At 39.5% G+C, this 11,782-nt stretch overlaps 1 protein-coding gene across 1 annotated transcript; it reads left to right on the top strand.

Annotated features, from left to right (window-relative positions):
• The first annotated feature begins 2,742 nt into the window (after positions 1-2,742).
• On the top strand, positions 2,743-3,681 carry LOC144306524 (putative olfactory receptor 2W6). Its single transcript, XM_077885937.1, has one exon. The coding sequence runs from the start codon at positions 2,743-2,745 to the stop codon at positions 3,679-3,681; it is 939 nt and encodes a 312-aa protein (XP_077742063.1).
• The last annotated feature ends 8,101 nt before the right edge of the window (positions 3,682-11,782 follow it).

Here is an 11,782-nt window from a genome sequence, read left to right as displayed (position 1 = left end):
CAGGGAAAGTTTGGGGAAAAAAAGATGTCATTGAATATTGATGTGATAAAGGCAGACAATGAATGGAGGGTTTAGCCACCGAAAAAGCTTTGAATCAGAATGAAAAATTTGTGAGAATAATCCTAATTGAATAATGTCATGCTTTGTGGGTCGTTTGGTTGATTTGAGAAACAAGAAAAAAAATAACTTGGGTTTGTACTCCATTTTATAGTTGACATTCATACACGTACATACAGGTGTATACATTTACACAGACATAGGGACAGTGCTGAGTATCTTAATCATGCTATGGGACAGGCAGTGTCAACCACAGGCACCTGCGTTCCCTTCCAGTAGGGACAGAGGACACCAGGCGGAGGCTCATTCTGACAGTTTCTGTGCCCAGTATATGCAGTATTAAACATCTTGGCAGTCATTTTTAATACTATTCCTCATTTTCTGAATAAAAATTGCCTTGTTTGTCTATGTTTTGCCTGTAATACCTTGACAGCTATCTGCCTTATTCAATTTATGAGCAATGAAACTCTTTATATTAAACTTTGTGCAACAAACCAAAAAAAATTGAGTTACACACTCAATTTTACAACTTATTTAGTTTTTTCATAGACAGATTTGGCATAATTTTGTGTTGCCTACCTCTACAGTTAGAGCCCAGATTAATGGCGTGATTTCCCGTGTGAAACCACCGGGGTTCTGGTGGCTCCATGCACGAGCTGTGTCATCTGGAGCAGCTTGTTTTTTCACCCTCCTGGCCTCTGTGGCTTAATCTGTAACATTGAATAATGAACTTGCTAACTTCTTGAAGCTGTGTTAAGAATAAGATGAGGTAAACAATGTCAAGTAATTAACATTAGTGCCTAGCTCAGGCGGTCCATATATTAGCTACATTAATATTTAAGTGATTTGTAGTTCACGCTGTTATTTTATTTTTTCTCATAATTTGTGAAATTTTAAATACATAGAAATTTGCAAGGACTAGTAGAAGAAATACACATACTTCATCATTCACAATTAATCACTATTCCTTATAGTCATATTTCTTTCCAGCTATTTTTAAAGAAATAAAACATTACAGAGAAAGCCAGTTTTTAACCTAATTTCCTCTCTAGAGACTTTCATTATTATCAGTTTAGTACCCCACCACCCTGTTCAGTTGTATATACATATATGTTCTTTCTTAACTATTGCATGTTTTAAATTTCCATTTACAGAAGGTGGAAGAAGAGCCCCCATTGCTGGCTGGATTCTAAATGTTGGTTGTCAGTCATCTAATCAGTGGATTGTGTATCCACCTACATGTTATCCTATCCATTCATGACCACTGGAGATGCTTCTTGCATCCTCTGGAGTGATGGCCTTGACAATCCTACAACTTCCAATCACTGCCAAAGTGTTAGTGTACACAACCTTAAAGCTGTTGGAAAAACAGGTGAACTCATGATTTAATTTTGATAAAGTGTTCTTAGAACAGTGGGGCCGTATTTTACACCCTGATGCAACTGAGAGATATAATGCAGTCCCTTTTAATGAGTCATAACTCCATCACTTCTTACTAACTGCTTAGGAAAATGTGCAAACATGTCAGAATGAGACTTCCCTTTGGTTAACTTACATTATAACAATACACTCATCCTAATACATGAAACCACTGCCTAATAACTGGAAGTGTACTAGAAGATATATCTTTCAGTTTTATGGGATTGTAAGAGACACATAAATAAAATAATCAATGTAGGCTTTCTGGAAGGTGAGTTCTTTGTGAGAACAAAGTGAATAAGAGAAGAGGCTATCAAAAAAAATTGGATATTAGTTCCATTGGGATTGAGTTCTGGCAATTGTTTATGTCTATCTTTCTCATCCTTAGAGGAAGCATTGCCAACTTCAGAGAAGTTACCCAGTCCCAGAGTTAAAATATATCCTGGTAATACAAAACATAATTCTATCACAGAGGTTGGGGATAGGATTGGGTAGAGGGGCAGAAGATATGCTAGGGTCATTCTCCAGTGAATACAATGGAATCAGAGGTATAGCTATATATAGTAACAAGGTCATCTTCTTCCTAAGATTTTGCTTGATCACATGGATAGGACTCTAGATTTCCCAGTATTAATGAGACAATGTTAAGAAAGGTTTTACCTAACAGCAAGCCTGGTTCTCTGATGCAGAGATACAAGCCACTTTTCCTATCCATCGTTTACACGCAATGCTTCTCCGTTAACAAAAGAAAAAGTAGATAATTTTATTTCCTTGTAAAATAATGAGATTTTGAAAGCAATTTTTACATCTTGCAAACCTGAAAAGAGTGATGCAAACTGTTAGTAAATAATCACAGCCATGAGTCTGAAAAACTTCTAAGTACCGTACTCCTCAGAGCAAATAATGACTTAATACTTATTGAAATCCTAAACCAAATATTCAGCACTTCCATTCTACCATTTTACCAGTCATTCCACTTTGAGGGAGTATAGCTACACTCTTTTTGAAAGAGAGAGTGAGTGAGCTCATACAAGTGGGGAAGGGGTGATGAGGGACAGAGGGAGAGAGAGAAAATCTTAAGCAGGCTCCATGCCCAGTAAGGAGCCCAAGGAAGGGAGGTCCAGGGGTCGATCCCATGACCCTGAGATCATGACCTGAGTTGCAATCAAGAGTCTGACGCTTAACTGACTGAGCCCCCCAGGGACCACTCTATACTCTTCAAAGATGCTCATCTTTCTCCTAACAGGTAATACGTGGTGAGAGGTGATGGAGAATCACAACACAAGCTCTTTTGAAGGCTTCATCCTGGTGGGCTTCTCTGACCATCCCCACCTAGAGCTAATCCTCTTTGTGGTCATCCTCACTTTTTACGGGCTGACTCTTCTTGGCAATATGACCATCATCTTACTTTCTGCTCTGGATTCCCGGCTGCACACACCGATGTATTTCTTTTTGGCCAACCTCTCATTCCTGGACCTGTGTTTCACCATGGGCACCATCCCTCAGATGCTCTACAACCTTTGGGGCTCAGATAAGACTATCAGCTATCTGGGTTGTGCCATCCAGCTCTACTTCGTCCTGGCTCTAGGAGGGGTGGAGTGTGTCCTCCTGGCTGTGATGGCGTATGACCGCTATGCTGCAATCTGCAGACCCCTGCACTACACAGTCATCATGCACCCCCGACTCTGTGGGCAGCTGGCTTCAGTGGCATGGTTGAGTGGCTTTGGCAATTCTCTCATAATGGCACCCCAGACATTGATGCTACCCCGCTGTGGGCACAGGCGGGTGAACCACTTTCTCTGTGAGATGCCAGCACTAATTGGCATGGCCTGTGTAGATACCATGAGCCTCGAGGCACTGGCATTTGCCTTGGCCATCTTTATCATCCTGACACCACTCATCCTCATCCTCATCTCTTATGGGTATATTGCACGAGCGGTATTTAGGATCAAGTCAGCTACAGGGCGAAAGAAAGCCTTTAACACGTGCAGCTCCCACCTAATTGTTGTCTCTCTCTTCTATGGCACAATCATATACATGTACCTCCAGCCAGCAAACACTTATTCCCAGCACCAGGGCAAGTTCCTCACTCTCTTCTACACAATCGTCACTCCCAGTGTTAACCCCCTGATCTACACACTGAGAAACAAGGATGTTAAAGAAGCCATGAAGAAGGTGCTAGGGAAGGGGGGTACAGAAGTATAGCAAAAGTTTTGGGATTTTCTTTTGACCCATTTTCTGTATACATTGTTAGTCCTCAACATATATGAAATGAATGAGCATAAAAGTGAAAAAGAAGTTTTTTTTTTTCTAGAAAGTTCAAATGTACATTTAGGTGCCAAATTTCTGAATGAGAGACAAAATAAATTGTTCAATTTTCTAGCTCTTAGTATCTCCAAACTGCAATATGGATCCATAACATGGCTCTTGCATATTTTTAATCATTGATATAACTGAGTTTAGTGATATTTATGTTTGACCTTCCAGGTAAAAGAGAATAAAGAAGGTTATGCAGCCAGACTATCAGGATGCAGGCTTTATGTGGAAGAATTTCTTGCTCATATTCGATACTTGTTAGTACTTTATTTGTAAAAAAAAAAAAAAAAAAAAAAAAAAAAAAAAAAGCTAAAAGGTCTTTTTTTTAGTTTTCTTTTTTTTAATTTCAGTAAAATATACACAAAATCAAGCTTATAATTTTAACATTTCTTAAGGGCATCATCAGTAGCATTAAGTACATTCACAGTGTTGTACAGCCATCACCACCATCTATCTTCTGAATTATATTGTCTTCCCAAACTGAAACGCTGTATTCCATTAGTGGTAACTCTTCATTCTCCCCTCCTCCCATCCTCTGGAAACACCATCTGACTTTCAGTTTCTATGAATCGGACAAAAGTCTTTTGTTTAAAATGTTTGAAGCTTATTAATCTCTACTTTCCCCATCTGTCACCGGGATAATCATGGACAGAGGCAGAGAGGAAATGACATGAATTCTGGGGAACTGTTGGAGTCTTTATGATTGGATGTTCTTTGTGTGTTGATTTAATCACATTTATATCCATGACTGCAGTCTCTCGCCAGCCATAATGGGAGTTGATTGGAACAGTTTGTATTAAATGAATGAATCCTAAAGGCAGGCAGGTTTCTTCAGACCTGAAATATTACCAATTGGACAAATTCCATCTCATAACCTGGGAAAACACGTTACGTTAAAATTTCTGCAGGTGAATAAGGACTTTTAATGTGGGGATGTTGCCAGTGGCATCATTAGGGATTGGATAAAAGATAGGTTTACTGATTTTTTTTTAAAGCTATCTCAAATCTTTAATAAAGTTCAAATTACTCTAGAGGCTCCAGAAAAAAATACCAAATACCTAAATACCTAAATAAATACTTACATAAATTGTTCTAAAAAATACCATTTTCAAACACAATGTGCATATTTTCCTATTTGTAAGCACTAATTCTTGTACTTTGTCCAGATAGATTAGATTTTATTTTATTTTATTATCCTATTTTATTTTATTTTTTTAATAATACATTTATTTTTTATTGGTGTTCAATTTACCAACATACAGAATAACACCCAGTGCTCATTCCGTCAAGTGCCCCCCTCAGTGCCCGTCACCCAGTCACCCGCACCCCCCGCCCTCCTCCCCTTACACCACCCCTAGTTCGTTTCCCAGAGTTAGGAGTCTTTATGTTCTGTCTTCCTTTCTGGTATTTCCCACACATTTCTTCTCCCTTCCCTTATATTCCCTTTCACTATTATTTATATTCCCCAAATGAATGAGAACATACAATGTTTGTCCTTCTCTGATTGACTTACTTCATTCACTCAGCATAATACCCTCCAGTTCCATCCACGTTGAAGCAAATGGTGGCTATTTGTCATTTCTAATGGCTGAGGAATATTCCATTGTATACATAAACCACATCTTCTTTATCCATTCATTTTTCAATGGACACCGGGGCTCCTTCCACAGTTTGGCTACTGTGGCCATTGCTGCTATAAACATCGGGGTGCAGGTGTCCCGGCGTTTCATTGCATCTAAATCTTTGGGGTTAATCCCCAACAGTGCAATTGCTGGGTCGTAGGGCAGGTCTATTTTTAACTCTTTGAGGAACCTCCACACAGTTTTCCAGAGTGGCTGCATCAGTTCACATTCCCACCAACAGTGTAAGAGGGTTCCCTTTTCTCCGCATCCTCTCCAACATTTGTGGTTTCCTGCCTTGTTAATTTTCCCCATTCGCACTGGTGTGAGGTGGGATCTCATTGTGGTTTTTGTTTTTTGTTTTTTGTTTTTTTTTTTTTTTATGATAGGCACACAGTGAGAGAGAGAGAGAGGCAGAGACACAGGCAGAGGGAGAAGCAGGCTCCATGCACCGGGAGCCTGACGTGGGACTCGATCCCGGATCTCCAGGATCGCGCCCTGGGCCAAAGGCAGGCGCTAAACCGCTGCCTGAAAAAAAGAACCGCTGCTAAACCAGGGATCCCTCATTGTGGTTTTGATTTGTATTTCCCTGATGGCAAGTGATGCAGAGCATTTTCTCATGTGCATGTTGGCCATGTCTATGTCTTCCTCTGTGAGATTTCTGTTCATGTCTTTTGCCCATTTCATGATTGGATTGTTTGTTTCTTGGGTGTTGAGTTTAATAAGTTCTTTATAGATCTTGGAAACTAGCCCTTTATCTGATAGTCATTTGCAAATATCTTCTCCCATTCTGTAGGTTGTCTTTTAGTTTTGTTGACTGTATCCTTTGTTGTGCAAAAGCTTCTTAGCTTGATGAAGTCCCAATAGTTCATTTTTGCTTTTGTTTCTTTTGCCTTTGTGGATGTATCTTGCAAGAAGTTACTGTGGCTGAGTTCAAAAAGGGTGTTGCCTGTGTTCTCCTCTAGGATTTTGATGGAATCTTGTCTCACATTTAGATCTTTCATCCATTTTGAGTTTATCTTTGTGTATGGTGCAAGGCAGTGGTCTAGCACTACATTCTTCTGCATGTGGATGTCCAATTTTCCCAGCACCGTTTATTGAAGAGACTGTCTTTCTTCCAATGGATAGTCTTTCCTCCTTTATCGAATATTAGTTGCCCATAAAGTTCAGGGTCCACTTCTGGGTTCTCTCTTCTGTTCCATTGATCTATGTGTCTGTTTTTGTGCCAGTAACACACTGTCTTGATGACCACAGCTTTGTAGTACAACCTGAAATCTGGCATTGTGATGCCCCCAGATATGGTTTTCTTCTTTAAAATTCCCCTGGCTATTCGAGGTCTTTTCTGATTCCACACAAATCTAAAAATAATTTGTTCTAACTTTCTGAAGAAAGTCCATGTTATTTTGATAGGGATTGCATTAAATGTGTAAATTGCCCTGGGTAACATTGACATTTTCACAATATTAATTCTGCCAATCCACGAGCATGGAATATTTTTCCATCTCTTTGTGTCTTCCTCAATTTCTTTCAGAAGTGTTCTATAGTGTTTAGGGTATAGATCTTTTACCTCTTTGGTGATGTTTATTCCGAGGTAGCTTATGCTTTTGGGTGCAATTGTAAATGGGATTGACTCCTTAATTTCTCTTTCTTCAGTCTCATTGTTAGTGTAGAGAAATGCCACTGATTTCTGGGCATTGATTTTGTATCCTGCCACACTACCAAATTGCTGTATGAGTTCTAGCAATCTTGGGGTGGAGGCTTTTGGGTTTTCTAGGTAGAGTATCATGCCATCGGCGAAGAGGGAGAGTTTGACTTCTTTGCCAATTTGAATGCCTTTAATGTCTTTTTGTTGTCTGATTGCTGAGGCTAGGACTTCCAGTACTATGTTGAATAGCAGTGGTGAGAGTGGACATCCCTGTATTGTTCCTGATCTTAGGGGAAAGGCTCCCAGTGCTTCCCCACTGAGAATGATATTTGCTGTGGGCTTTTGGTAGATGGCTTTTAAGATGTTGAGGAATGTTCCCTCGATCCCTACACTCTGAAGAGTTTTGACCAGGAATGGATGCTGTATTTTGTCAAATGCTTTCTCTGCATCTAATGAGAGGATCATATGGTTCTTGGTTTTTCTCTTGCTGATATGATGAATCACATTGATTGTTTTACGGGTGTTGAACCAGCCTTGTGTCCCGGGAATAAATCCTACTTGGTCATGGTGAATAATTTTCTTAATGTATTGTTGGATCCTATTGGCTAGTATCTTGTTGAGAATTTTTGCATCCATGTTCATCAGGGATATTGGTCTGTAATTCTCCTTTTTGGTGGGGTCTTTGTCTGGTTTTGGAATTAAGGTGATGCTGGCCTCATAGAACAAATTTGGAAGTACTCCATCTCTTTCTTCCTTTCCAAACAGCTTTAGTAGAATAGGTATGGTTTCTTCTTTAAACGTTTGATAGAATTCCCCTGGGAAGCCATCTGGCCCTGGACTTTTGTGTCTTGGGAGGTTTTTGATGACTGCTTCAATTTCCTCCCTGGTTATTGGCCTGTTCAGGTTTTCTATTTCTTCCTGTTCCAGTTTTGGTAGTTTGTGGCTTTCCAGGAATGCGTCCATTTCTTCTAGATTGCCTAATTTATTGGCGTATAGCTCTTCATAGTATGTTTTTAAAATCGTTTGTATTTCCTTGGTGTTGGTAGTGATCTCTCCTTTCTCATTCATGATTTTATTAATTTGAGTCTTCTCTCTCCTTTTTAATAAGGCTGGCTAATGGTTTATTTATCTTATTAATTCTTTCAAAGAACCAACTCCTGGTTCTGTTGATCTGTTCCACTGTTCTTCTGGTCTTGATTTCGTTGAGTTCTGCTCGAATCTTAATTAAGTCTCTTCTTCTGCTGGGTGTAGGATCTATTTACTGTTTTTTCTCTAGCTTCTTTATGTGTAAGGTTAGCTTTTGTATTTGAGTTCTTTCCAGTTTTTGAATGGATGCTTGTATTGCGATGTATTTTCCCCTTAGGACTGCTTTTGCTGCATTCCAAAGATTTTGAATGGTTGTATCTTCATTCTCATTAGTTTCCATGAATCTTTTTAATTCTTCCTTAATTTCCTGGTTGACCCTTTCATCTTTTGCCAGGAGGCCCCTTAGAGCTTAAAATTTCTCCAAAGAAAGACATTGCATATATGCCTCTGTGTGTGTGTGTGTGTGTGTGTGTGTATTTAAACCCACTGTGATATTAAACTAAGAGCTATGGAGGCACCTGGGTGGTTCAGCAGTTGAGCATCTGCCTTTGGCTCAGGTTGTGATCCAGGTATTCTGGAATGGAGTCCTGCATTGGGCTCCCCGAAAGAATCTTGCTCTCTCTCTGCCTCTCTCTATCTCTGTGTCTTTCATGAATAAATAAGTAAAATCTTTTTTTTTTAAGTAAAATCTTTTAAGAAAAATTAAGAGCTAGGAGATCATAGGTCAATAAATGCTTATCTATCAGATTATCAGATCATTTTCCATCTTGCTGTCTTGATTGGTGGTACAGGGACCCTGAAGACAACCTTAACCTATTGTATATTTTGACTGTTCACATTTTTCCTTCTCATTCACCTATTCTGCAAATATATATCGTGCCAGGCAATGTTCTGGGTCCTGGAACAAAACACATGAAAAATTCACACTGTATTGAGCTTGCATTCTACTGGATGAGAGAGAAAATGGACAAATTTGCGAAACCTCATAACGATAATGACATTTATAAATGTTAGGAAGATAAGCATGACAGGGGCAGAAGCTGGGAAACACAGCAGGGCTACAGTTTTCATTGGGGAGGATGAGGGGAGACCTTGGAAAATATGTTTAGGCAAAGACCTGGTGGAGAAGCAATGCACTTCTCTGGGGAAAAGGGCTTCCAGCAGAGGGAGCAGCAGGCACATGTAGTCAGGAGGGTGAAGAGTAACCAGAGAAAGGGATATACAGTGAGTGGGACAGACATCAAGAGCACTGGTGACCCTGGTAAGAATGGAAGGTGTTTCCAGAGGGATGACTGGTCAACTATCTAACATACAGCAAATGGTCACGTGAAACTAGGAATGAAAATTGACCAACAAATGTAGTGATGCGGGCCTCCTGGGCAAACCTGTAAAAAGATATTTCAGTGGAGCGATGGGATGGGATTCTGGTTAGAGTTCCCATGAGAGACAAAGATGGATGTGAAATACAGGCAATGAGCACAGTCAAATCCTCCTAGGAGTCTAATAATGAAGAGAAATAGAGAAACAGATGTTAGTCATAGGGATGAAAGAGTTATTTGATTCCCAGAATTATTTTTGAAAAGAGAGTAATTATAAACAAGTTTATAAACTGCAGGAAAGGGAATGATCTAGCAGTAAAATTTAGAAGACAGAAAAATGCAACAGTGATTACCTTGAATAGGTGGAAAGGAACAGGATGCGGAAAGGAACAGAAGGGGACAGTTGGGCATGAATGGGAGCAAGAGTTTACAGCAGTCTGAGGGAAGGCAAAGGGCATGAGCACAGATGCTGATGTCAGGTAGCTTTGAGCCAGGGGCTTGTGCAAGTTTTCTGACTGCTTTTCTTTTCAGTCTGAAATAGGAAGAAGGCATTGCAACCTTATTATTAACACTGCAAATATGTTAAATTAATAGAATAAGCTACCACTTAAATACCTGAAAGGAATATATTATGGGACTTGTTGCAATTTAATCTTTCTCTCTTTGATACAGGTCAACTGTTCACTGTCTTTGTCTTTGTCATTTTAGCTGGAACATTCTTTCCTGCTTTTTCTAACTCATTCTCGTTCTTATGTTTCTCCTTTTATCAATGATTGCATAGCAACATTCTTAATCAACACATTTCCTGTCTTGGTCAGGGTCAGTGCCATGTAGTACATCTCTTTTTTTCAGTAAAACAGTTGAAGCCAATTCCAGATATGCTGGAATTAACCCCCGAAATACATCCTAAATCCCTTCTCATTCAGTGGTAGCCTTCTGCAGGAGTGAAGTAAAGATTAAAGACTCAGGAGAACATAGAAGCTTCATGCTAGTCACCAAGAAAGATTTACAAAACTCCTCTTCATGTGGTTTATGCTTTCAAAAGCTCCTTCTAGTTGACTCCTTTCCTATCATCATAATAGCCTATGTCCAATAAAGAGCAGTCAGCACTGGTAAGTTCTGGTGTCCTGGAGGGCTTGTGCCAGTTACCATGCGTTTTCCCCATGGCCCTTTGCTATGGTATCATAGCATGTAGCCTACTGGCACCAGATAGTCTCCATTTGGGACAAGGTATATATAAATTCTCAAACATATGCTGCTCCATGGTATTCTGTCTTCCCTCAAATCTGGTATACATATGTCAAAGGTAAACTTAATTTTGAGGTTATGTGGATTCCCCAGTCAAGTGTTTAAGAACATGGACTTCTTGAATTAATGGAATCCCATCTCCATGGTGGATTGAACTTCTTTGTACCATAGTTTCTTTACTTGTAAAATGTGGATAGTAATATTGCCATTCTCAAAGGACTATTTTAATTTTAAATGAGTTAATACCTGAAAGCATCTAGAACAGTTCCTGGCATGTAGTGAGTGCTAAGTGTTTGTTGTGTTTTTGTAACATAGAATATACTAAAGAAAGACCTTTCCTGCTTCCACTTTTTGGAATAGAATACTGTTTCTAAGGCCATTAAGCTCTGTAAGGTTCTCATTCTCACACTACTTCCAAATTCTTCTCTGCATTTGTATCTAGCCTCTATTCTTGAATCCTTACTTTTTTGGAGGCCTAGCTATACCCTCCCTTAACCCTACATACACCCAGCATCCTGTATAAGATGCCAGGATTACACACCTGAACCCTACCAGAGCCAAACCAACAATAACCCCAAGGGCAGTAATTAAGATTTGCTTGAGTCGTAATATTAGTTCATGGGAACCCACCTAATGCAAAGATATTCCAAATTTAATCTGAGCCTTTTACATGCTGAACCTAAGGATATCCTAAGACCTTTCCATCTTAAAAAAGGAAACTTTAAGAAAGAAGTTTGGATATCTTACTTTGATTTACACTTTAAACTAGCCCCTGCCATCATGTGCATGTTTCTAGCCACCGTTAATTCAAGCATAAACCCATGCATATTGTGGCAATAGTGCAGGAACCTCCCTATGTTTTTCTCATATGCTGTTCTTCAGAATCCATAACCACCTGGCAATGAGCTTTGAGTTTATTATCTCTAAGTTTGAAACTGCCTCTGACCCATAAGCCTTGAGGTGCTTACTGAGACTCTGGGGTACTGAATACTTGGTGCTCCCTAATACACTATGACAGGTTTGCCATTCTCAGTACTCAATTCCCCTGAACATGGTTGCTTCTTCCTGGGATC

This window comes from Canis aureus, chromosome 37 (assembly GCF_053574225.1).
Source record: "Canis aureus isolate CA01 chromosome 37, VMU_Caureus_v.1.0, whole genome shotgun sequence".
Lineage (NCBI taxonomy): Eukaryota > Metazoa > Chordata > Mammalia > Carnivora > Canidae > Canis > Canis aureus.
Note: the sequence above shows the minus strand (reverse complement) of the source record. Positions and strands in the feature narration are given on the sequence as shown.